This window comes from Vipera berus (assembly GCF_964194415.1).
Source record: "Vipera berus genome assembly, chromosome: 11".
In the NCBI taxonomy this organism is placed as follows: domain Eukaryota; kingdom Metazoa; phylum Chordata; class Lepidosauria; order Squamata; family Viperidae; genus Vipera; species Vipera berus.
Genome location: NC_138214.1, coordinates 10,010,565 through 10,037,770, shown reverse-complemented (window position 1 = coordinate 10,037,770; position 27,206 = coordinate 10,010,565). Strand labels below are relative to the sequence as shown.

The 27,206-nt window shown below is 43.3% G+C and overlaps 2 protein-coding genes across 3 annotated transcripts; one reads left to right on the top strand and one right to left on the bottom strand.

The window, feature by feature from the left end:
- The first annotated feature begins 62 nt into the window (after positions 1–62).
- Positions 63–14,483, top strand: LOC308673261 (DNA-directed RNA polymerases I and III subunit RPAC2-like). 2 transcript variants are annotated; one of them, XM_081336825.1, is made up of 5 exons: positions 63–221; positions 1,923–2,020; positions 2,877–2,953; positions 3,852–3,934; positions 13,779–14,483. In XM_081336825.1, the coding sequence occupies exons 1-5, from the start codon at positions 177–179 to the stop codon at positions 13,797–13,799; spliced, it is 324 nt and encodes a 107-aa protein (XP_081192951.1). In that variant the 5' UTR covers positions 63–176; the 3' UTR covers positions 13,800–14,483. The 2 variants fall into 2 exon arrangements, with proteins under 2 accessions (XP_081192951.1, XP_081192950.1); XM_081336824.1 differs by lacking the exon at positions 13,779–14,483 and adding an exon at positions 6,249–7,407.
- Positions 9,123–25,453, bottom strand: LOC308673262 (endothelin receptor type B-like). The gene is made up of 7 exons (XM_081336826.1): positions 24,806–25,453; positions 17,505–17,617; positions 17,212–17,416; positions 15,804–15,953; positions 14,480–14,613; positions 12,838–12,946; positions 9,123–11,983 (listed from the first exon to the last, which is right to left on the bottom strand). Exons 1-7 carry the CDS (start codon positions 25,295–25,297, stop codon positions 11,840–11,842), a joined length of 1,347 nt encoding a protein of 448 aa, XP_081192952.1. The 5' UTR covers positions 25,298–25,453; the 3' UTR covers positions 9,123–11,839.
- Positions 25,454–27,206: the final 1,753 nt, after the last annotated feature.

Here is a 27,206-nt window from a genome sequence, read left to right as displayed (position 1 = left end):
GAAGCGTAGTTCTTTCGCGCGGGGGGGGGGCAGAGGCGGAAGTAGCCTCCGATTGGACAATTGGGAGGAAGTAAGGAGACTGCGCCCGGGAGGCTTTTTAACCCCTTCTGTGCCCTCAGAAAGGGAGAGGGGGAGCGGCTCCCGGCGTCCCCTGCGCCCCCGCGCATGCGGGAAAGATGGGGGACGAAGAGGAGAAGCAGCAGCCGCGCGTGCTGCAGATGGTGAGGCCGGGCGCGGGGAGGCGGGCAGCGTCCTTCTTAGCGAACAGGCAGAAGTGCGATAGGTGAAGCCTAAAGCAAATGAGCAACCACCACCTCTTAATCATATATATACACACACACACACACACACACACATGTATATGTATATATGTATATGTATATATATATGTGTATGTGTATATGTATATATATGTATATGTACATACGTGTATGTGTATATACATGTATATGTATGTTTATGTGTGTGTGTGTATGTGTGTGTATATATATGTATATATATATATGTTGTTGTTGTTAGTTGCGAAGTCGTGTCCGACCCCTCGCGACCCTATGGACAACGTTCCTCCAGGCCTTCCTGTCCTCTACCGTCTTCTGGAGTCCATTTAAGCTCACGCCGACTGCTTCAGTGACTCCATCCAGCCACCTCATTCTCTGTCGTCCCCTTCTTCTATTGCCCTCGATCTTTCCCAGCATGAGGCTCTTCTCCATTGAGTCCTTCCTTCTCATTAGGTGGCCAAAGTATTTGAGTTTTAGCTTCAGGATCTGGCCTTCTAAAGAGCAGTCAGGGTTGATCTCCTCTAGGACTGACCGGTTTGATCGCCTTGCAGTCCAAGGGACTCACAGGAGTCTTCTCCAGCACCATATATATATGTTTTCGTACATACATACATACATACACACACACATATATATTATTTTTATTTTTATTACATTTATATCCTGCCCTTCTCCGAAGACTCAGGGCGGCTTACAAGCTTAGCAGTATATATATATATGGATCTTTGGTCATTCGGGTTTTTCCCCGCGTAGAATTAAAGGTGTAGGCGCAACGTTTCGACGGAATCCCATCTGTCATCATCAGGCTGGTGGCTTCAGCTTCCTTCTTCTGGGAGAAGCATGTGGCTGTTTGTTCCTCTTTTTTAAACTGCCAGAGGGGGTGTGTTCTGTGGGTGGAGGTGTGCTCTGATTGGGTGGGGGATTAAGTGTATGTATATATGTGTGTGTGTGTGTGTGTGTGTGTGTGTACGGATGTACAGTATATATATTTTCTATCAGACGGTGCTCCTGGGTCTTTTGAGGGCTAGTGAGGCAGGCGGAAATCCATCAGGTGAAGCCTTTACCTCTGCTTTTCAGTTATTCAAAAGCCACCCTCCTCCCAATTAGCAATTGCCAGTGCTAAGCAAGGTGGTTGTTAAGGGGGTGCCCCCTTTGACCACCGTTTTGCCACTGTTGTTAAGTGAATCACTGCAGTCGTTAATGAATCTGGCTTCCCCCCCCCCCCCCGCCTGTTGACTTGGCTGGTCAGGAGCTGGATGGGAAGGTGGCAAAAAGTGATCAAATGACCCCAGGACGGTGCAACTGTCAAAAATACTGTACATCCCAGTTGCCGCATACCCGAAGTCTGATCACACGACCCTGGGGGTGCTCCGACAGTTGCCACTGAAGAACGGTCTGGAGCCCCTTTTTTCAGTACCGTTGTAACTTCAAACAGTCACTGAACAAATTATTGTAAGTCGAGGACCACCTGTGCAATAGCTGGGGAATGGATGGATAGATGGATAGATAGAGAGAATAAGTAGAAGAAAGGAATGGAGTGCCAACCATTTAACACAGGTATATTGCTCTTAAGACATTTTTGCCCAAAGAAACCCCATTTTTTCCTTTCAGCCTCTGATTTTATTTCTCCTCCTCTGTCTGTAGGTACGAGCTGAAGGGTCAGATAAGACCTGTGTCACATTTGTGCTCAACAATGAGGACCACACCCTCGGCAATTCGTTGAGATACATGATTATGAAAAAGTAAGTAAAGAGTTCCGTTGCAGGGGGGGATTCCAACTTTCCTTAGTAGGACAAAAAACTTCAAAGCATGCAGGGCCACTCCTAGAACACCTCTTTACAACTCCTTAAAATAGCTGGGTCTTTTCCTGGAATTCCGCAAAACTAAGTGAAATCACACATAATCATATTTTGTTGAAGGAGCTGTGGCTAAGCACTCCCGGGCAGACTGTTAGAGCACCTTTTAGCCTCAAGATTCAAAGCATTGCTACCACCCTATCTCATAAGCTCGTTATTGCCACTTGGAGACACCCGATACAGTTGATGCTTAGCAGGAAACTGTTGTTTGGCTTAACTGTGATTTGTTAAAAAGGTAGGTGGGTTTCTACTGTGCGTCAAATCACACAATAGCTTTGTATAGCTGTGCTTTTATATGAATCTGAGCCTCTTAAAATAGTATTTGGAAAAAGTAGATGATGGTTGACTGGCTCTGATAACTTCGCTTCAACATTGATATGAGGTGGGAGATGGCTATTCACCATCTCCGCTTCTGAAGAAGTAGCTGACATTGGCCAAAACAACCTTAAGTCAATTTGACCACCCCAGCTTAAGTGTTGGTTTTGTGAAGACAATTTCGCAGTGGATTGATATTTTCTTTGGTCCCTCCAGGCATCACAGAAAAATCACTGTCCCAGGAAAAATTTGTTAGGGCCTCTGAATGGGAGTATGTTCCCTTGTCCATTAGACAGCATACATCTGTTTGAGCACTAAATGTCGAGTTTAACCTTCCCTGATGTATGATTTTCAGAGCATCGGATACACAAGAGAACATTATTTCATTTTCCTCTCCGCCTCTGTTATAATCTTTGTTCCCTTGCAGCCCTGAAATTGAGTTTTGCGGTTATAGCATCACTCATCCCTCGGAAAGCAAAATCAACTTCCGCATCCAGACCAGAGGTGAGAGCACCCAGCTCCGGGGTCCTGGAGATCTGACAGAATTGGCTGGCCAGCTTCTTCCTTTCATGGGAAACCTCGTGCCAGCTTTCTCTGCTCATGAGTTCCATTGCCCAGGGAAAATTGTCTTTCCAGAATGATGGCCTGTCACCATCCACTTTAGGGGAGGGAGGGAGCGAGCGACTCTGCCCTAAATTGCCGTTAAACCGCAGCAGGACGATTGTGTCTATAAAAGCCCTGTGCAGAAAGTGTGGCTTCTGTTAAAGCGAATTTTTCTTTGCCCTCCTGATGGCCCTATGGCAAACATTTCAGCTTTCATTCTTTCTTTTTCATTTCTACAGAGAAGACGTTTAAAGGCAAAGCAGTTCTCTTAAGTCTTGCGGAAATTTAAGACATTCTTCCCTCCTTAAAATATACTTTGAATGCCCCCCTCACAAATTGGATTCTTTCCTCACCCAGTGTAGCCTTTGGCAGCTCGTTTGGACTCATGTGCTATGACTCCCGAACCAAGCGAATTTTTGCATCATGGCTTAGAATGTATGATATTGGCTAAGAGACTGGCTGCCATCTTGACTTAAAACAGGCAAGGAAATCAGCTGCTGGGAGATGCAGAGGGCTTAGCTTCTTTTCTGGTCTTCCATGCTCATGGCAGAAGAGGAGTTAAAAAAATGCAGCCTAATAATTGCTGTTCACATTACTTATTTACAAGGGAAATACATGAATTGGAGGATAAGTTATTTTTATCCTACTGGGGCCCTGGAGGATTTGTATGGATTCTAGTGTTTCATGTGGATATTTCATGATTTTGACCATCTTACTGATGTGACCTAGAGACTGGTGATGTGAGCAGTATAACAATCATGTGACAGAAATAAAATTGATCTCTTCTGTGATCCTCCAGGGGGTCTACTTGCTATAGATGCCTTCCAGAAGGGACTGGAAGATCTGATGGGCGTCTGCCAGCATGTGCTTAGCACATTCGAGGTGGGTCTGAGCAATTTGCCCAACAGAGAAGTATATATTGTACGGTAGAGAAAAAAAATACAGAAGGTGACACTCGGACCAACAGTTCTGAGATTTTGGTATGCAGCAGGGAGTAAGAAATTTGATACAGAACATCTTGAAAACCCCAAACTTTCATTGGACAGTGGTAAAAGGGGGTTGGGACGCGGTGGCTCAGTGGGTTAGGACGCTGAGCTTGTCGATCAGAAGGTTGGCAGTTTGGCGGGTCAAATCCCGAGTGCCGCGTAGCAGAGTGAGCACCTGTTACTCGTCCCAGCTTCTGCCAACCTAGCTGTTGGAAAGCACGTAAAAAAATGCAAGTAGAAAAAATTGGACCACTACGGTGGGAAGGTAACAGCGTTCTGTGCACCTTTGGCATCCAGTCATGCCGGGCACATGACCATGGAGACGTCCTCGGACAAGCGCTGGCTCTTCGGCTTTGAAACGGAGATGAGCACCGGCCCCTAGAGTTGGAAATGACTAGCACGCATGTGCGGGGGAACCTTTACCTTTTACCTTTAAAAGGGGGTTGCCAAAGTCAGCAAGACAGTACACTCTGATACAAGAAAGCCTGTGCAGAAATAGCACTTAGACTTGTATATCATCCTATAGTGCTTTACAACACACACTGGGTGGTTTATAATGTAAAAGCATTATTTGCATATTGCCCCCAACAATCTGGGTCCTCATTTTACCGACCTTGGGAGGATAGAAGGCTAAATCGGTCGTCTTGAGCCAGTCGGGATCGAACTCCAGGCTTTGGGCAGAGTTAACCTGCAATCCTGCACTTTAACCCCATGTTCAAAAAGAGTGGGCTTGCCTTGTCATGTGCCATCTGCCATCTTGCCGACTTTGTCCCCTTCCTACAGAGGCTATTCCCATTATATATAATGAAATGTATGTATCATTTTGGTCTAAAATAGAGTGTTCAAGGTGTGGCTGTCATATCTCAACCTGTAGCATAGCTGGGGCCATGTTTTGAGCAGTTGGTCTTCAAATCTCATGAATCCCAGGAAAATAGAATAGAATAGAATAGAGCTAGAAGGGACCTTGGAGGTCTTCTAGTCCAGCCCCCCACTTAAGCAGGAGAATCTGTACCAGGGGTGTCAAACTGCCGGCCTGCGGGCTGGATGCGTCATCCCAAAACCGCGCCCACCCCATTGCCGGCAATGGAGAAAAAGCTCTGATACATTGAGCGACGTCACATGACGTCGCGAGTTTGACATGTCTGGCCTATACTCCTCTCAGACAAGTGACGGTCTAGCCCAGGGGTACGCAACCTCGGCTCTTTTTTTGACTCGTGGACTTCAACTCCCAGAATTCCTGAGCCAGCCACGCTGAGGGGAAAGGCAGAGGTTTCCAAGCTGAGCCATGCTGGCTCAGGAATTCTGGGAGTTGAAGTCCACGAGTCATAAAAGAGCCGAGGTTGCCTACCCCTGGTCTAGCCTCTTCTTAAAAACCTCCAGTAATGGAGGGCCCACGATTTCGGAAGGCAAGCTGTTCCACTGGTCCACAGGAATGTGTCCAAAGCTGGATCAAAATGATGATAGCACTGCTGTGGAATCACAATGCAAGCCACGCCCTTTCTTCTTCGCACCTCAGTGTGGTACCCATGTACAAAGGGGGCTTAGGATGCAACGTTGCTTCGGTCATTGTGATGAAAGCAGCCAACTCATCAATCAGAATAGAGATGGAAGGGACCTTGGAGGTCTTCTAGTCCAACCCCTTGCTCAGGCAGGAGACCCGATACGATTTCAGACAAGTGGCTGTCCAGTCTCTTCTTAAAAAAACCTCTGCAGGCAAGCCGTCCCACTGGTTAATTGTTCTCACTGTTAGGAAATTTCTCCTTAATTATCTCCTCAATCAGTTCCCATCCATTGTCTTTTGCCTTGCCTTCTGGTGCTTTGGAAAATACGTTGACCCACCCCCTACTTCTTTGTGGTAGCCCCTCAAATACTGGAATATTGCTATCGTGTCACCCCTAGTCCTTCTTTTCTCTAGACTGCCCATACCCAGTTCCATTCTCCTGCCAGATGCCCCTGTGAAGAGCCTCGGTTTCATTCTAAGGAGACGAATCAGGGTCACCTGAAACGCGAGAAGGGCAGAAAAACAATTTTTGTAAATAAATAAATAAATGAGATCTTAATAAAGCCATCATCAGTGGCCATTTTCAGGCTAGGATGGTGTAGCAACAGACGTCCGTTAATCAAGAGACTGGACTAACTGACTTTTGTTGAAGTACTTCTCTCTGATTCTGTAGCCTAAAAAGTTCAGAAACTTTTGTTTTCTATTGCAGGCAAGTGTAGAAGAATACAAGAATGATGTGAGAATGCAGTAGTATGTCGACACCCGCATAATGGATAAACCTCTGCCTAGAGCAACGGGTTTGGGGACTATGACTTATTAAAAGACGTTCGTTTTTTGTTTTTTTTTAAAGAATCTCTTTTTCTAAGGCCTGCGTGACGGAATCTTCATTCTCCCTTTAGGGTTTAACCCCTCTTTTCGTCAGGGAGTGACGAGAATTCTACGTTAATACCGCAGGTTTTTTTTATCAACGGTGGTAATTCTTCAACAGGTCAGGTTTGTGGTTGGGGCAAAGTGTATCTTTTCACCTGACCAGCTGAATTTGAAATCTCTTTTTAAAGCTATCCGAATAGCTGCGTACGATTGTGTCATTTCAGCTATAATTGTGGACCTGAGATCTGTTAGAACAAACGTTGCCATCGCTAGCACCTGCAACCTTTTAAACCAGCATTTTATTCAGAAAAAAAATGACTTTATTTTAGTCCACATTAAACACACATTATGGTTTGCATAGACTGTCAGAAAATCCTAAATCATAATATATTGAGATTATTACAAATTCTTTAGAGGCTACTTGAGTTAGAAGAATAGAGCACAGTTGCTATGGTTTGGATCAGCTGGAATTTAGGAATTAAATCTCTCTTGGCTTGCCAAACAGATGGCCTCTGTGCTAGGTGGGAATGTCAGATGCTGAAATCTGGAAGGTTGTAGAAAGGTACTCTAGTAGAGGCCTAAAGCTAATTTAACACTACAGGTAGTGCTCAACGTGTGACAACTTGTTTATAACAACTGTTTAAAGTTTTGATAAGTGTCATAAACCCATCCTCAAAGTTACGAGTGTCGCAGTCACCTGATCACAGTTTAGGCACTTGGCCACTGGAACACATTCATAATGGCTGCAGTGTTTTGCAGTCACGTGGTCTCAAATTCTGCCCTTCCCAAGTGGCTTCTGACAAAATCAGCTGGGGAACCTGGATTTGCTTAATGACTGTGATTCCCATACTGATGATATGATTCACTTTTTAACAGCCACAGTAAATTGGTGGTCCAGCCACATGACTGACTTCGCCAACCACATTGCTTAGTGCAAAATTCTGGTCCCAACCGTTGTAAGTTGAGGACTTGATCTCTATGAGGTTTAGCCTGAAGGAAAGAAACTTGATGGGAGCTATTCCCAGTAAATGGATCTGGGATTATCATTTCAGTCTTTTTATCAGTAAAATATTTAATTCACTTCCTGACATGAGGAACATAATGAGAGCAAAGCTGCCTGTATAAAAAGGGATAAAGATAGAAATATTAGCAAGATCCAAAACAGAAGCAACCTGGATGCATTCCTGAGGAACTCATCTTTCAGGATTTGCTTTTGTATCCTAAGCAAAGAAATCTTTCTAAATAGGAGAATATAACACATACAATCAGCTAATAGGTTGGCGACATACTAGAACGGGCCCCCAATCTGTGGGCCGTGAAGGGTTTACAACTGGACCCTGGAAACGGCCAGCAAGCGTGCACACGCATCCTTGCGTGAGCAGTGGGCCAGCGCATGCACGCACTCCATTTGGGCGAGCGGCAGGTGTGCGTGCCTGCCGATCACGGAAGTGGAGCTGCATGCGTGTGTGTTTGTCAGCCACTTGCTGGTCCACAAAGCTGGAAACGTTGGGGAACTCTACTAGAATGTCTGCACTAAGGGATTGGGACATACATATATACATTCATACATACCGTACTTGTTTCTGGGGTGGTAAAAAGTAGGGATTCTGTAAAATCTTGCAATGTTGCTTTCAAGATTCATATGACATTTGGGGGCAAGGGACACTTTGTCAAACAGAACTTTTGTTTCGATTTGGGGTCATCTTGTTCTTGAGGAGAGAGTTGACTAGGTTCATGAACTACGTTGAAAGCTGTTGTGGCTCACTCTGATGGCTAAATCCACCCATGTTGTTGATGGTTTTGTTAACTTGGATTCTAGCAAAACATGATTCCACCAACTATTAGTGAGTTGGACATGCAGTTGGATTTATATGAGACTTGCTCCAGGTCTTCAGCTTCATGGGTGATCTGTTCTTCTAGGTCATCTCAAGTTTATTATCCTCTAGAACAGTAAAATAAAGTTCCAGTATTTCTTGTAGGGTCTGTTTCCTGACATGACCTAAACTAGAAGGTTATTATCAACCTTGAAAGCCAGAAAGAGTTTCTCTTTCTCTCTCCCTCTTATGACATAGCCAGTCAAGGTAGGTCAATCTTGACTTTCATTATCATGCCCTCTTGTTTTTTTGGGTCAAGTTGATGTTTTCGTAACAGTTGTTGCATGCCTTCTCCAAGGTTATTGTCCGCACACACCTCTGCACCTAATGATCATGCTATTCTGCAATTATAGCTGTTATTGTCCCCCTGATAATGGATCTTCCCACATTTGTTCCCACTACAAGAACTGTGTAAAGTAGGTTAAGCTGAGAGAATAGGATAGGATAGGATAGGATAGGATAGGATAGGATAGGATAGGATAGGATAGGATAGGATAGGATAGGATAGAGCTGGAAGGGATCTTGGAGGTCTTCTAGTCTAGGGTTTTATAAAGCGGTACTAATACCTTGCGTGATCTTGATTCTATGCCTCTGTTTATACAACCCAGGATTGTATTAGCTTTTTTGGCGGCGGCTGCACACTGCTGGCTCATGGTTAAGTGATTGTCCACTAGGACTCCAAGGTCCCTCTCACAGTTACTGTTTTTAAGCCAGGTCTCGTCCAATCTGTATTTGTACCTTTGATTTTTCCTGCCTAAATGTAAAACTTTGCTTTTCTCCACGTTGAAACTCATTTTGTGGGATAGGGCCCATTGTTCAAGTTTGTCAAGATCTTTTTTGCATCCTTAGTTGGTCTTCTGGGGTGTTGGCCACTCCTGCCAATTTGGTGTCATCTGCAAATTTGATGAGTTCCCCTTCAATTCCCTCATCTAAGTCATTGATGAAGATATTGAAGAGTACTGGGCCTAGGACGGAACTTTGTGGTACCCCACTGCTTGCTTCTCTCCATGTGGATGTAGTGCCGTTGAGGACTACTCGTTGAGTTCGGTTTGCCAGCCAGCTACAGATCCATCTGGTGGTGATGTTGTCTATTCCACCTTTTACTAGCTTACCAAGGAGTAGGTTGTGGTCTACTTTATCAATTGCCTTACTGAAGTCTAAGTATACTACATCCACAGTATTTTGCTGGTCTATTAGTTTAGTCACTTTGTCGAAGAATGAAGTAAGATTAGTTTGGCATGATTTGTTTTTAACAAACCTGTGCTGGCTACTAGTTATAACTTTGTTTGCTTCTAGTTGTTTGCAGATCTGTTTTTTGATTGTCCTTTCTAGGATCTTCCCAGGTATTGATGTTAAACTGACTGGTCTGTAGTTTCCTGGGTCTGTTTCCCCCCCCCTCCTTTCTTGAAGATGGGAACCACATCAGCTCTTTCCCAATCCTCAGGTACTTCCCCTGTGCTCCAGAATTTTGGAAAGATATGGTGCAGTGGTTCTGAGATAACATCTGCCAGCTGCTTCAGAACTCTGGGATGTAATCTGTCAGGCCCCAGTGATTTATATTCTTCGAGGTTGGATAAGTGTTCTCTTACCATTCTCTTCCTTATTTTAATTTTTGTTTCTAATTTGTCTTTTGCAGTGGGTTTTTTTTATATGTTGGGCTATGGTTTCTTTTTGCGTGAAGACTGGTGTAAAGTATGAGTTAAGTAGCTCTGCTTTCTCCCTGTTGCCTGTTATTTCCTTGCCATCTTCTCTCTTTAGTGGACCTACAGTTTCTTTGACTTTTTGTTGTTGTTAATATGTTGGAAGAAACTTATTTTATTATCCGTGATTACTGTTTCAAGTCTTTGTTCTGAGCCTTTGCTTTCCTGACTTCATCTTTACATGTTCTGGCTGTCTGCTGATAATCGGCCTTAGTTATGTGCTCCTCTTTCCATTTTTTTTGTCCTTTTTGTCTTTCAGTTTGTCAGAGAGATCTTTGTGCAGCCATGCTGGTTTCTTCTTGAATTTCTTGTTTTTCTTTTTCAGTGGTATTGTGCTGATCTGGGCTTTTATGGTCGCATTTTTGAGTTTCCCACACTGAGTTGTTTTCCCCTTTAGGATTTTCATCCATGGGATCTTTCCTACGTTCTCTTGAGTTTCTTAAAGTCAGCGCTTTTGAAGCTTTTCAAGACACTGGTTGGATTGTTTTCTGTTGCTAATGTTTGTGTTATATTAAATTCCAGTATGACATGTTCACTTTCGCCCAAGGTTTCGGCAACTTCAACTCCCTCTATCACTTCTTCTCTATTAGTTAGAATTAAGTCCAGTATGGCTTTACGTCTAGTTCTCTTCTTCATCTTTTGGATGACAAAGTTGTCGGCTAGGTTGGTTAGGAATCTGTTTGATTTCCCATTCGCTGCAGAGTTTGTCTCCCAGTTGATATCTGGATAGTTGAAGTCTCCCATTAGTATTGTGGTATGCTTCCTACATACATTTGTTAACTGGTTGGCAAAGACTTCATCTATTTCTTCTGTATGTATCTGACCTAAAATCACCCACTTAGCTTCAGGGTTGACTGGAAAAGTCAAACTGAACCTCGCCAGTCTTATACCAACAGTTTCATCACAAGAATGAGTAAATGACGTCCACCTACATCATGGGCAGTCATTGGTGGGAAAAGGAACAGTTGATACAATTAAAAGTTGCAGCATAGAACCAAGAAGTTCACTTACATATTTACGCCAGACTTTGGGACGCGTGTTTGTATTATGATGTCCCTGTGCATGTCACCATTTTGACGTAACCTCGGTTGCAGATGAACTACAAATCCCACTGCATTTTCTTGGAAAGGAACATGAGTAGTGATTCCATCTTCCTACCTACTCCTGTCCCATTTGTGTTGGAGGCATCGTCTAGGGTGCTTCCAGGTTGAAAGGATTAGCCACTGACATCAAGTTTGCCTGGGGAACACCCGTGGGGGATCCTTTTCAGTGTCCCTGTCAAGGAGCTGAAGTGAATGACGGGAGCTCGCCCTGCCACACAGCAGCACCTGGGTCTCGAACGCAGGCTTGTTAACCTCCAACCCAACATCCTAACCATGTGAGCCACCACATTCCTACCTTGGACGAAGAGACAGTGACAAACCACGTTTGTTCACTGAGAAATAGCTCAATTTCTCAGTTCTGTGTCAACCCTTAACCCTTTTTTATATTCTCCTGGCTGAGTATCACCCCCCCTGGCTTCTGCTCGGTGTAGCCCCCTTTATACTGAGCAGATAACCTCGGATCATGCCCATTCATATGGTCCTAAACATTATTTTATTCTGTAAGGAAGAATGAGTAAAGAAAAGGAGGTGGTGATCATGAAAAGATCAAAAAAAAAGAAGAGAAGAAAAAAGCAACATTTCTATCGGATTTTTTTTGAAAGGGCTGTGACTGAAGTCAGATGATTTGAGATCAAGGCTCATCTCTGGGGAAGAAAAGTGAATTCAAGAGGAATACCCCAAACCAAGGTCCCGTATCCAAGAAGTCCATCTCAGAATTCCAATGAAATGTTCTCCTCTCGTTTCCTCCTGGGTCTAAGTCGAACTACACTTATTGCTCAGGTGAGAACTGCTCCGGTCGAGCTCCTGTCCGTTGGCTTTCCATTTTCCCACAGATCCCTTATCGTCTGTTGGGAGGATGCCAAGTGCTGGCCGTTGGCACCAGCAACAAAGGCAGGACTAGGAGAAATAAAACGGGAGATAAGAGTCATTTAGGGCAGGAATGGAGAGACCGCAGGCTTCTGAGCAGCGCCGGTTCCTCTGTCCTTACCCAATATTGGAGGAGAGTAAGTTGAGTGTCAAGAGGGAAACTGGCAGCTACGTGCCTCTTTGCTTCCATCTTGCCAATACAATAAAGGGGGTGGCGGGAGATGATGCTTTTGAATGGGTTAGTCAAGAGAAATGAAACCTCTCCAGTTCTGCAGAAGTTTGCCGAGAGAGTGTGTCTGGAAACTTTGCAAGGTCATTTCTAGCTGGTGTGAAGAAGATAGCAGATGGTTCTCATAACGAAAAGAAATTGCTTACCTGAGCGGCGTAAATATTTGGAGGGGAGGGGGGGGAGAGCTGTCGGCTGGGAATTTCATTGTTATATGCTATGGTTAGATGCCTTGGAACTTTAGTTTTCCTTCGCCTACACCAGCGGTTCCCAACCTTTTCTATACCCTACACCCCTAGAACGCTTCTGATATATTTTTGCAGCCCTTAGAAAAGTTCAAAACGAATTATGCATATACATTATAATTTTGAAACTTCTAAACCCAAGTTCTCGCACCCCCTGGGATATCGTCTCGCACCCCCGGTTGGAAACCCATGATCTATACCATACCGTGTATTCAATAAACTAGTAAGATTTTCAGAAATGAAAGTGATCCTGGACTTTATTAGGCTATTCAAGCTGGAGGTTGACATTGATCATACAGGGGGAAGTAATAATAAAGTTTTCCTCTCTATTTTTGCTGGTACTGATCTGGCTGCCTCAGTTCATCATGTCCTCCCTCCTTCCCATCAAATGCCATCCTTTCGTCAACTCTTACCTGAAAGCAGTTCTTAAATTTCTGGCTCACAAAATAGAGAGCCACGGGGTTGATGCAGGAATTGAGAGAGGCCATGTTGATTCCAAAATAATCCATTACCAGAAGGAAACTGGATGGAAAGAGAAAGGAAAGAGTCATGATGTAGAACGTTAAAAGTGAAGCAAGATGACACCTTCAAGGACAAAGTCAACTCTTGATGACTCCAAGAATATATCCAGCACTTTTCTTGGATATGGAAGAGATTGCCGTTGCCTTCCCATCTTCTGGAATGTTGTGGTGTTTTTTTTTTTAACTTCCCAGCCTAGTCTATAGCTTTCCGTACTTTATCCTAGGATTTAACCCACTTAGCTTTCTCTAGCAGCAGAGCTGAGGGCAAGCTGGGAAGGTGTAACCTGTTTCTTTTCTTCGAGAATTCTTTCAGTTCAAGCCAAATCATCCAGGTCATCGAAAGGATCGCTTAAGCCCTGGTTAGCTTATGGCTTGCCTGTTGCAAGGCACTCTCCATGGGTTGCCCTGGAAAACCAGATGGAAGCCTCAACTGGTTCAGGATACAGTAGTGTGACCAGTTGGGGGCATGCCTCAGTTTACCCATGTAACATTTCACTGGTTGCCAGGTTGCTCCCAGGTGCAATTCAAAGTGCTGGTTGTTACCTATGAAGCTGTACGTGGCATAGGGCTTGATTACTTGAGGGAGCTTCTGTCTCCCATAGTATCTGCCCAGCTAATTTGATCTGGGACTTTTCAATTAAACCAGGGGTCTCCAAACGTGGCAACTTTAAGACCTGTGGACTTCAACTCCCAGAAGTCCCCTGACTGGCTGAGGAATTCTGCGAGTTGAAGTCCACAAGTTTTAAAGTGGCCAAGTTTGAGGATCTCTGGCCTAGTGGGGAACACGCAGTTTAGAGATCATGAATTAAATCAACCTTCTGCTTGTCTTGCAGATGGCGCTTACTGACACATAACAGAATACCTTTGTGAAAGGATCTCGACAAAGGATTTACATGGTGATGACTGCTAAATCTTTTGCATTGTTTGGGAGTGCCCTATGTCCTGCTGATGCCAGATCTTACAAAGTCTAGCCCAGACACTTCTATGATCAAAGCAATAGTTAGATCAGCCTGAAAACCTTGTATTTGGGGGGAAAGGCTGTTAAAATCTTGACAGTGGTTTGTACTAAGCTTCTTTAGATGTTCATCACTCCTTCACAGCCCTACCTCAAGACTTATGTTGCTTTTATCAAAGGCCGCTCTTGTTTACAATTTTATGGAGTTTTCTAATGGATGTTGTCGTGAAGGTCCCAGCTGGGGTGGAAAAGTGGGAAAGCCATAATTGAGGGGTCCCCAACCCCCGGTCCGTGGACTGGTACTGGGCCACAGCATGCCAACAACCGGTCCGCACAAACGAGCAAAGCCCCGTCCGTGGGATGCAAGGAGCACACACAACCACACTCTCCTCTGGTCTGTGAAAAAAACTTTCTCCACGGGACTGGTCCCTGGTGCCCCAAAGGTTGGGGACCTCTGCCATAATTGAATCAATACACTTATAAATAAATAAAGCAAAAAGATTCATTGTCGAAACCGCTGTTTGTTTGTTTTTTAAGTCTCAACCATCACCGTATGGCTTTTCTGCACATGGTTCTCACCTAAGCAGCTCGCATCTATCAGCATCTTGTTGATTATAGATGGTTTTCTTGAGGATCCTACTGAGATGAAGAGGAATCCAGCAGAGGGCAAAGATTACCACTAGACAGAAGACCGTCTTGGCCACTTCCCGGCGCTGGAAAACAGACATGATCGTTGAAATGATTGGAACATTAGAAAAAGTTGAAGAATTCTCTCGGGCGCCATTCCATCCTGCCCTCTGGTGTTTAGGTCAGACCTTAAGGGGCTTCAGCCTTTTCTTGTTTCCCACTTATTTCTCTGTTCTTGTTGCTTTATCTATTTGTGTGACGGTTATCTTAAATTGCCGTTGACCACCCAGAATCATAAGAGATGAGACGGGCAGCCGTATAAAACTTTTCAATAAAACGTAAGTAAATAAGATGGCCCCGCCAGTCTTAAAGATAAAATTAAACATGGAGAAAAGGCGAATATTTCTTCATGCAGGGTGCAATCAAGCAGTGCCAACAAGATATAATCTTGGCTGCTAATATACAGTAAATAGCCTCTACAGGAGCTGGACAAATCCACGAAGGGCAGATCTATCAATGGCTATTAACTTTGAGGACCTTCCTCCAGCATCCAGCATAACCAATAATTATGGTTTGACATTCCAAACTGGACTGGAATAATAGGCTAAAAGTCTAGCGCACTTTGGGGTCAAATGTGGGACGGGGGGAAATTAGCAAATTATCAATGAAAAGGATCCATTAATTCCTGAACTATGTTGTGATTCCAGAGCAGGACTAATAAATGCAGATAATTAATTGACCACTATTTAAATTGGACGAGTCCAGCCCACGACTCGCAGGCCACATGCAGCCCTGGAAAGCTACTAATACGGACCCACAAGATAATAAAAAAAATAAAAATAAAGGAAGTTTGTTTTTACATACATTCACGACTATATTATATATTTCATCACTGGCTTCATCAGCTTCACTATTAGTTGATTAGCCACCACAGATGCTGCTTATGCTTATTTGTTTTGTGGACGCTTTTATGGCTTTACTGTCTTTTCAATTGTGTTAATTATAAGTTGTAATTAGAATTGGAAGCCGTTGGAGAATCACGTGGTCGTGTTGGGTGGCTATAGAAATTGAATAAATAAAATAAAATAATGACATATATGTGACCCAAGACAATTCCTCTTCATTCATTGCAGCCCAGGCAAGCCAAAAGGGCGGACAGCCGTGATTTGGACGGAGAATTATGGCAGGAGACAGAATGGAAAAGCAAGGAAGCCTCTCCATGCCGTGTGTTTAGGCAAAGGTGAAAGTGTCCTCGGTCTTAGCTAGAGGATCTCACCCGCTTCATGTGATCATTGAGGGCCAGCCGCATGCCGTTGCTCTTGCTTAACATCTCGCAAGACATGAGGGAGTAGAAGATCCCAGTGCAGGCCAAAGGCAGGCAGAAGTAAAATCCAAAGAGCCACCAGTCTTTCACATCCTTGTAAAACTAGAAAAAGAAAGAAACGGCTTCAAGGAATCGGCCAGCCATGCGCCCACCAAGCTGGCTCGTGTGCTGAAATTGGAACCAGGCCCTCTGCTAAGCAAGGTAGTGAAATGGTTTGAGTTCTATGGTTGTTTGAACTGGCCAGCTCTGGCTTTTTAAAGAAGACATCGTTAAAAACAATCTAGAGATTGCTATGTTGTGGGAACTCAGCCTTTTTATTTTCTTTTTTCACCACGATATGTAAATGTCAGATTACTGCAGGCTCTTGATTGCAGGGCATTTACCCAATCTAAGTAAAGATAGGCTTGTTCTAGAGAGTGCTTTGGTCTACTTCTTGTGTATTGTTAGTGAGTAGATTTCACAAGACTCCTTATCCTCAAGAGACCTTGCCCCTGTAGCTGTAGGGAGCAGAAGGTCTTGCCCACATCTCTCTATGGCGTCTTTTCAACTTCCAAATTTGAGGTACATTGTATATTCATTGTTTTTAAGGGATGTTAGCTCTTCATTCACATTCTGGTTTACAAAACCTATTTGCCAAGCCAGCATACGTGGAAAACTTTGGTTTAGATGTATTTTATTGTTTTCTTTTTTTGTAACGGGTTTTCTATAATTATCTTCTTCCTTTATTCCTTCCTTCCTTCCTTCCTTCCTTCCTTCCTTCCTTCCTTCCTTCCTTCCTTCCTTCCTTCCTTCCTTCCTTCCTTCTTCTTTCCCTCCCTCCCTCCCTTGACCATAATAAAGACATTTCAACTTCGTTATGTTATGCAAAGTCATCCCAAGAGAAATGAAATTAACAAAGGCATTCTGTCTCTTTATCTTCATATTGTGGTATGAAGTCACTTGTGCCCATTATTTCTTTTGACTAGCCATTCAAAGGGGTGTGTGTGTGTCTGATTCTCAACAATTTTCTTTTTTCTTCCTCCACGTATATTCGGAACTACCATCTGCAAGAAGTCAAGCTTACGCCAGTGTGAGCATACCTCCAAGCTAGGGCCTTCTGGGATTACAGCTCCCAATTTTTCCAACAAGTGCTGGAGAGTAGTAAACCCAACAGAGTTAGAGGGAGCACCAGAATGGAAAAGGACGGATAAATAAGAGACTGGGCAGAATGAGCAACGCGCCAAAGTGGAGTGAAGCTTCCAAGCAACCACTGTGTCTTCCACCTACTCCCAACTAGCTGTAGCCTGTCCATTCAAAGCAGGAAGAGAGATACATTTAACATTAACAGTGTATCCTATCACCACCAAAGGGGAGAACGTACCACCATAAAGCTGGATTTTTGCTCGGGGGCCAGAAAGCAAACCCAATGAGTCTGTTCACGGTAATCCAGTTCCACCAAGTCAAAAGCAATGGCTTCCGGGATAGCCAGGATGATGGCCACGGCCCAAATGAAAGTCACTTCAACTGCCTTCCACATAGGGATTCCAACGCCCTGGATACGGCTCCAGGAAGCCACAGCACGGTACCTACAGGAGGAACAAAGGAGACACCATTTGCAAGAGGAAAGGGCTGTTCGTTCCGTAAAAATGAGAAATACTCCAAGGCGTTTATTACCGATCTATGCTGAGAGCACAAAGGCTGAGGACGGTGATGCCAACAGAGGCCTTCTGTATGAATGGAACCAATTTACAGACCTGCACCCCGAAAGGCCAATCTTCTGCAAGAAGCTGGAAAGAAAGAAAAAGAAACTCGTGGTTATTTGTCATAATGGAAGATTCTCGGGAGAATCGGGGTATTTGGGTAATAGAGAGATTCCAGACAAATAAGGCCTGGGGAAGTACAGCTGGTCCTATGAGCACAACTGAGGGCCAAAAATGTCTGCTGCTAAGTGAAAATGCTGGTTAAATGAGTTTTAGCCCATTTGACAGCCTGCCTTGCCACAGTTAAGTAAAGTAGTGCAGTAATTACGTTAGGAACAGGATTGTTAAGTCAATCTGGCTTCCCCATTGACTTTGCTTGTTAGAAGTTGACCAGAGGTCATCCCAGGACACTGCACCTGTCATAAATACGAATCAGTTGCCAAGCGGTTAAATTTTGATCACATGACCACGGGAATGCTGCAAGAGCTGGATGGAAAACTGATCACGTTTTCAGTGCCATTGCAACTTTGAATGATCACTAAACAAACTGTCATAAGTCAAGGACTACCTGCATAGTCTCTACAGAACTATCATCATGTATTAAAAGGCACCCCTGATTCCCAGCATCTCTGGGCAGTTGAGCTTGTTGGCTTTATATTTTTATGTAGAATCTGTCTATTTACTAGATTTGTAGGAGACAGTAAAAACCATCACTATCCTGTAATTAAAACCAGACATATTGTAGGAGATGACTAGGCAGAGTCCAAGGCTGGAGTCAAACTCATCATCAGTTTAGCATCTCTACATCCCCATAAGTGATCTAAGTTGCCCCGTTAACAATCTGGCACTAATTTGCCTTGACTTAGTAGTTCAGATTCTTGTGTGAAGGTAGCATGAAACAAACCCCTCAGTGCTTTTGAAGTCTTATCTTTTGAGCAACTAGGATGATTAAAGACCTGGAGACTAAAACATGTGAAGAACGGTTGCAGGATCTAGATATGGCTAGTCTAGAGAAAAGAAGGACTAGGGGTGACATGACAGCAGTGTTCCAATATTTGAGGGGCTGCCACAAAGAAGTGTGTGTGGGGGGGTCAACTTATTTTCCAAAGCACCAGAAGGCAAGAGAAGAAACAATGGATGGAAACTAATCCAGGAGAGAAGCCACCTAGAACTAAGGAGAAATTTCCTAACAGTGAGAGGAATCAACCAGTGGAACAACCTGCCTCCAGAAGTCGTGGGTGCTCCATCACTGGAGGCTTTTAAGAAGAGATTGGACAGTCACTTGTCTGAGATGGTATAGGATGTCCTGCTTGAGCAGGGGGTTGGACTAGAAGACCTCCAAGGTCCCTTCCAACTCCTATTTTATTCTATTCTATTCCATTCCATTCCATTCCATTCCATCACATCACATCACATTACATTCTCCATCCTGAAGGCAGGACAAGAAGCAACGGATGGAAACTAATCCAGGAAAGAAGCCACCTAGAACTAAGGAGAAATTTCCTAACAGTGAGAGCAATCAATCAGTGGAACAACCTGCCTCCAGAAGTCATGGGTGCTCCATTACTGGAGGCTTTTAAGAAGAGACTGGCCAGTCACTTGTCTGAGATTGTATAGGATCTCCTGCTTGAGCAGGGGTTTGGACTAGAAGACCTCCAAGGTCCCTTCCAACTTCTATTCTATTCCATTCCATTCCATTCCATTCCATTCCATTCCATTCCATTCCATTCCATCCTATCCTATCCTATCCTATCCTATCCTATCCTATCCTATCCTATCCTATCCTATCCTATCCTATCCCATCCCATCCCATCCCATCCCATCCCATCCCATCCCATCCCATTCCCCATCCTGAAGGCAGGACAAGAAGCAACGGATGGAAACTAATCCAGGAGAGAAGCCACCTAGAACTAAGGAGAAATTTCCTAACAGTGAGAACAATCAACCAGTGGAACAACATGCCTCCAGAAGTCGTGGGTGCTCCATCACTCTTTTAAGAAGAGACTGGCCAGTCACTTGTCTGAGATGGTATTGGGTCTCTTGCTAGAAGACCTTCAAGGTCCCTTCTAGCTCTATTCTGATTGAGGCAAACCATTTATATACCATACATACTCTTTCCTCTATCCTAGTTCTGACCTCGCACCTGACATATCTTTAGAAATCCTAAGAGCAAGAAAAGTGCAAACTTAGCATCAAAACTGCCAGGTGTCCCCGAAAGCGGGATGAAGGCTTGTCTTTATTGTAATTCGGGCATGGCTGACAGTCAGTTGAGAGTCCCTGGGGCAGTGAGGAGAGCTGGTCCACCCACTCCAGATTTAATTGGTTCTTTTCCTGCAGATTCTTGCTTGTGATCAAACATGAGCCTTTCCTTTCCCATGATTGCTCATGACTGGTGGTTGCATGTTTACATTCTCTGCACTGCTGGATAATCTCCTGACCCAAACAGAAGTCAGAGAAAAATATTAAAATGTTAACAAGTGGAGTGGATAAATCTTACGCTTAGCCCTCTGCAGGAACAATTCATGCCTGAGATTTTGTACCATCGCAGCGGGGGAAAAAAGTGATTATACATACCACGCAACTGCACAGTGGGACCGCTAAATAAATGTCCGATGATGGCATAAGAATGTGAGTTTTACCTTTACCCTACTCAGATATCTCTCAAGGAATACTTCCGAAGATATCTGAAGCCGCTAACTTGGTAACCTTCCCCCAAATTGTGAAGATTACGCAGTAAGCGTTAATGGCAATTGGGCTGTCTTGCATATTGGAGTTTTAATGGATGTTTTGGGGGTTGTTGTTTTGTATGGTGCGAGATTGGATGACCATCCTTTGCTTGAACTGTTTTTTTTCCCAAATAATTGTAAACTGGCCAGAATCTGAAATCATGTGGCATACAAATTGATGTATAAATAAATAAGTCATTGAGGTTAGACTGAGAAGCATTTGTAATATGTGGACTGGTTCCAAATAAAGCTTATGATAAAATGAATCAGGAATGGGTAAAGAACCCCAGCTCTAATAATTGTAAACAGGATTTATGAAAACTCAAGAAGTTATTACTTCCTGCTAAAAAAAACATGTAGGAAAGAAGTGTTTGCTGTAGGAAATCTAATGATTAAAGACTGCTTTACTTTACATTTAACTGAAAGTATGGTTGGCTTTTTTTAAAAAAAAATTGGGTTACATGCATGTTTGAAAAAGAACAACTGGAATAATTCAACCTCAATAGACAAAATTAATGTTTACCATTCTCTTAGTCTACTAAATAATGAAAAAGATTTTTCCTCTTTGTTTTATGTTCTGAACACTTTGTTCCGATTTCAGAACAGCTGTTTTTCAATGCTAAATGTTGTGATTCACTGATGTGATGAAAGATGAATTACAAGGATTATCCCAATCTTAAAATCTTGTTGACCTTCTAACTCTACTTCAACAGCCAGAATAAGGTAGACCATGAGCTGGTCACCTATAGTTTTGGGATTACGTGTGCCAATTTCTTTATTTTTGATCAGAATGTAGCAATGCTTTTTGGAATATTAACCAAATCCCAAATATTAGAAAATAATATCCAGTAATTACATTTCTTTCTTAATATTTTTCCACAAGTACAGGTTACTTTTTCCCCCCAATCAGCCAAGTGTTTGTCCATTGGTCGTGACAGGAATTGAGTAACTGAGCCTAAACTTGACATGCTGAGCTGAAAGACTGCCTAGTCCAGAATTGCCCAGTCAGTTTTCATGCCTAAAGCGGAACTCGAACTCACAGTCTCCTGGTTTCTAGCCTTGTGCTTTAACTACTAAACCAAGCTGCTTCTCATCCAGAAATTTCCTTGTAGTTAGAACAATTAATGAGTGGAACAATATGCCTCTAGAGGTTGTGGGTGTTCCAATGCTGGAAGTTTTTAAGAAGAGATTGGAGAATCTCTTGGTGGAGCAGTGGGCTAATGCCTCCTTAAGTAACACCAGCTGCCTGCAATTAGTGCAGGTTCGCATCCCACCAGGCTCAAGGTTGACTCAGCCTTCCATCCTTCCCAGGTAGGTCAAATGAGGACCCAGATTGTTGGGGGCAATTAAGCTGACTTTGTAATAATGCCGCTTGGGGTGTGTGTGAAAGCCCTAATAAGCAGGCATATACATAGAATGAAGGCTATTGCTAAGCACATTGGTTTGTGCTTAAATTGTAAGCCGCCCTGAGTCTTCGGAGAAGGGTGGGATATAAATGGGATTAAAATAAAATAAATAAAATAAATTTGTCTGAAATTGTATGGGATTTCCTGCCTGAGCAAGGGGTTGGACTAGAAGACCTCTAAGGTCCCTTCCAGCTCTGTTATTCTGTTAATTACAAAATCATAGTGGAAAATAATACTGGCCCCACTTTCTCATATCTTTCACCTTCTCTGGGCTGTTTGCTCTTGCGTGTTGTTCCTACTGATATTTTGGGAATAGGCCTTTGTCTAAAAGAATACAAATTAAGATGGATTGGCAAAGATTACCCATCCTGGATTAGATAATACTTTGCTCCATTGTCCAGTTGTCCAGCTGGGTGTAAGTCAATCTCTGGGTGCCTACGTTATCCATGGCTTTTCCCCATCTCTTCTCAAGGGAGCTCTAATCCTAACCAAACCTGGGAAGATCAGGATTATTGGATAGGAATGCATCATTTTGAAATGAATTGCTGCAGATGATTGTTAAGTGTATTGTGTTCGTGGGGTTTGTGAAGATGGAATAATTGGAATTATGAACATGGAATAACCGACTCCTAACTACTTCAAATATTCCTCCTTCACCATCTCTTGTTAATATATTTAAAACTGCTAGTGCTGCATTTTCTGTTATTTTACTTTTGCAGAGCAAAGCTGTTGGAGTAATGACCAAAGTCAGTAGACTAAGACAGCTGCTAAACTAATCCCAAGTAAAATGTGAGAGGGATATCAATTTCTCTCTCCAAAGGATCTCAGAATATTTGGATCCCGTACACCCTCCACATGGACATTTCCAGATTGAACTAAATTGGGTCTCCTCCAAACTCCAACTACTATAGGACTCCAACTATTAAATCTTGACGGACACCAAGTTAAGAGAAAGAACACCACTCTTCTGAGTCCTTGCCTAGTTGATTTCTGATTACATTCAAAGGAGATGATTGTGTGAAAAAAATCCCAACCAGAAATATCTGGGAAGGAGGAGAACGTGAAACAATTAGGTTTCACAGATATTTTGGCCTGGAGGCCTCCCATTTAGTCACATTTCAGTGCCTTTACGACATCTGATCAACTTCTGGCTCTTGAGCTGCAGAACAATCACTCTACTGTTCCTTCTACTGCAATGCTCTACAGTGAAATGGGAAAAAGGAATACCGTAGTAGGATGTCCGTTCCATGTTTTCATTCTGATGTTAGCAATGCACTTTCAGTTCTCTTTATCCTGCCATGTGCAAGTTTTCTGGTCTGTGTAGTTGGGTAGGGTTATATTTCTTCATGTGACAGGAACGGAATGTTTTCCATACTTCATCAGAGGGATATCTTCAGCCCATAGAAATCCTATCCTATCTTTCATGGCCATATTTGTCACTTTCAGAGAATCATAGGGCTGGAAGGGACCCTGGAGGTCTTCTACTCCAACCCCCTGTCCAAGGCAGGAGTCCTTCTACCATCCTGGACAAATGGTTGTCCAATCTTTTCTTGAAAACCTCCCGTGATGGAGCACCCACAACTCCAGTTCCATTGATTAATCATTGCCAGGAAATTCCTCCTTCGTTCCAGGTTGGATCTTCCCTCTGATGAGTTTTCACCCCTTGTTTCTTGTCCTGCTCTCAGGAGCAATGGAGAATAAATCAGAATGACAGAATAGGAAAGTTGGAAGGGATCTTGGAGGGCTTCTAGTCCAACTCCTTGCACAAGCAGGAGGCCCTATGCCATTTCAGACAAAAGGTTGTCCAGTCTCTTTTTAAAAACCTCCAGTATTGGCGCACCCACAACTTCTGGAGGCAAGTTGTTTCACTGATTAATTGTTCTAACTATCAGGAAATTTCTCCTTATTTCTAGGCTGGTTCTCTCCTTGGTTAGTTTCCATCCGTTGCTTCTTGTCCTACCTTCAGGTGCTTTGGAGAAGAGGTTGACTCCCTCTTCTTTGTGGCAGCCCCTCAAATATCGGAACACTGCTATCATGTCATCCCTAATCAATGCCCTGTTCCCTGTGACAACTTTTTAAATAGTGGAAGATATCTATTAGGTCTCCCCTAAGCCTTCTGCTAGTCTAGACATACATCTCCTTCTTTCTGCTGGACTACCATTTCATACTATAGATCACAGAAGCAGCAACAACTTGCAACTTGCCAGGTTAGATGGCCAGTTCTCTGATAAGGACCACTGGCATCCCTACTATTCAGACCCATTTTCAATTGCGTTTATGACATCTGGTCCACTTCTGACTGTTGAGCTACAGAACGATAACTAACAATAACTTGGCATCAGGGATCAGATCTGGAATTTTCTGTAACTACTACATGGATGGTACCAATTTCTATGGACTCTTCCTGGTTGCATCCCAAGCAGATGCATCTTTTTTACATCATGCATGTTCTACCGTTACCAACCTTACTGTCAGAATCCATTTATATCCCATTCATAAAACTATCTGTATGTTCTAAAATATTACATCCCTCACTGGATTCTGCCATTCCCAAGGAGGAGAAGAAAAGATCTTAATTGGCTATCCGTATCCATTTGTTGCAAGGGTGTTTATTTCAGCCTGCCTGGAGGCCGTCATTAGACCAGGGGAAGAACCTTTGAACTGAGAAGAACAAAGAAAGGGCGGGGGGGGGGGGAGATCTGGTTTGTATCTCCAATTGGAATCTGAAAGGGAGGAAGGAAATGTAAAGTTATGGAAGATCCCTTTTCCCTTGGAAGGTTTTGACACCTGAACCGTAATTGATCCGGGACTGACCAAATGGACTGAGGGTAGGGGGTTTCACTCGGGGACACTTTAAAAGTACCAACCTGTAACACAGTTTTCAGATCCTGTCTACAGTAGATTTCCCACTGACAATTATGTTTTAGTAAAAGTTCCTTTTGGACAAATTCTGTCTCCAAGAGTTCTTTCTTAAGACGTGGATTGGGGTGGGACCTGACATTTACGTCTGAGCTCATGTTGACTTCATCTCACTGATCAGTCAAGTGAAGCTGGATTTAAAAGGAAGAGTGTCGTAGCAATGGGATAAACCCAGTTGAATAGCAGTGGTAAGTTACAAATGGATGATTAAAATAAGTAAATACCTTATAGACATTAATGGGCAAAGCAATGAGGATGTAGAAGAGGTCTCCAAGAGCAAGGCTGGCAATGAGGACGTTGGGTCCGTTTCTCATGCACTTATTCTTATAGATGATCCTTAGCAGGGTGGAATTTCCAATGATGCCCACTATGAAGATCGTACAAGAGACAAATGTGTTGATGTACTTGAAGGCTTCCCGGATTTCCGTTGGCTTCGTACACATGACTGGTAGTGGAGCTTGTGGGATGGCATCCCCAGGAAAGTCCTTTGACTTGTTGGAGGGGATTCTATGATCTGGGAAGATGCCTGCTTGGATAATTTTGAAAGTTGGAACTTCTCCCAGAATCTCCAAAGCTATGGTGCTGTCTTTGAAGCTGTCGGCTGTCTGGCTGGAGACACCCAAGATCAGGCATGAGGCCAACACCAGAGCAGTGAGATGTCTACCCATGGGGAAGCCAATTTCAAAAACCCACACAGTTTTGTGTGTGTTGAGCATTGCAGTGTTAACAATGTCTCCTAAGACGTCCTATTCTCATCTGCAGGTGGAAGACACTTGGAAAGAATCTGGATAACGAGAGAAAATAAAGTGATAAAGTGATAAGCATGATTTTCTTTTCATTTGATTATTGTTCACAGAGGATAAGGATGAGTAACCCACACAGCCCATGGCTCTTATATACTCCCTGGTTGTTTGAGTGGATCTCAAGAGTCTCTTCTACAATTCCCATAGAAATTTGCCAGTAAAATTGATGAACTAAACCCTTGGGATGCAGATGAATAGGTATCTACTTCTGCAGCTTTCTTTTCTACTCCATATAGTCAATGGAACTCAACTTTCCATGAACAGTTTTTGGACATCATCATCATCATTAAGTTGGAAGGGATTATGGACTCAGGATGGCTTCATACTTCTACACTCTAACTATCCCCAAGTATAGGAGAGTCTTCTCTCTAGCCCATTTCAATGTCTTGCCTTCAGCACTACTCGACGCGCGATTTAAGAGGCTCCCGATTAGCGAGCGACTATGCCCCTGTGATAGGGCTGAGGTTGAAACTGTGGAGTATGTATTTTTATATTGCCCTATGTATAAGGCAGGCAGAACTAAATTACTGTCTCTCCTTAAAATAGACCCTTCTGGTCCCAATGCTAGTAATCTGGTCTTATATTGTTTAGGGGATGGCTCCTCATATATTACTTCTCAGGTCTCTGAATTTTTTTTAAGAGCTGTAACTATTAGAGGAGAATGTTGTAATTCCCCTCAGCCAAGGCTTCTGGTGTCCAATTGTCTATGATTTTACTTTATGTTTTTCTTTTGTTGTACTTGTATTTTGGTCTGTGACGGCAATCAAATAAATAAATAAAAAGTTAGAAGGGACTTTGGAGGTCCTCTAGTCCAGCCCCCTGCTCAGACAGGAAATCTATACCATTTCAGACAAATGGCTCTCCAGTTTCTTCTTAAAAACTTCCAATGTTGGAGCATTCACAGCTTTTGGAAGCAGGTTGTTCCACTGATTAATTGTTCTAAGTGTCAGAAAATTTCTCCTTAGTTCTAGGTTGCTTCTTTCCTTGATTAGTTTCCATTCGTTATTTCTTATCTTGCCTTCTGGTGCTTTGGAGAATAGCTTGACTCCCTCTTCTATGGGGCAGCCCCTGAGATATTGGAAGACTGCTATCATGTTCCCCCTCGTCCTTCTCTTCCATTAAACTAGACCTGCTCAATTCCAGCAACCCTTCCTTACATGTTTTAGCCTCCAGTCCCCTGATCGTCTTTCTTGCTCTTCTCTGCACTCTTTCTAGAGTCTCAACCTCTTTTTTACATCGTGGTGACCAAAACTGGATACAGTATTCCAAGTGTGGCCTTACCAAGGCCTTGTAAAGTGGTGTTAACACTTCATGTGATCTTGAGTCTATCCTGCTGTTAGTGCCTATTAGTCCCTCTGTTAGCTTCTAGAGGACTAGAAGTAAACTCAAAAAATAGAACCTGTGGCATTCCAAGTTCAAAGGAAAAAGTTAGAACTGACAGATGGCAAGGTGATCTTTAAGGTTCCTGGAGCAAGTAGGAAGCTGAGCCTGCCACCTTTCCGAGGTTGGTAAAATGAGGACCCAGATTGTTGGGGACAATATGCTGAGTCTGTAAACCGCTTAAAGAGGGCTTGTAAAACCCTGTGAAGTGGTATATAAATCTAAGTGCTATTGCTATAGCTGTTTCAAGTCTCATCAGCCACAGTCAGCATGTGTGATGGCAAGGACTTATGAAAATTGTATGGGGTATTAAGTTCCCAACTCCTGATATCTAGTTGGGTTTGATTAAGGGATGGTGTCATCAAAATAGGTTGAAGTTAGTTCAGAATGTGGGAGGTGAAAATGAGGGACATGTCTCAGTTATTGGAAGGAAGAAACAGTC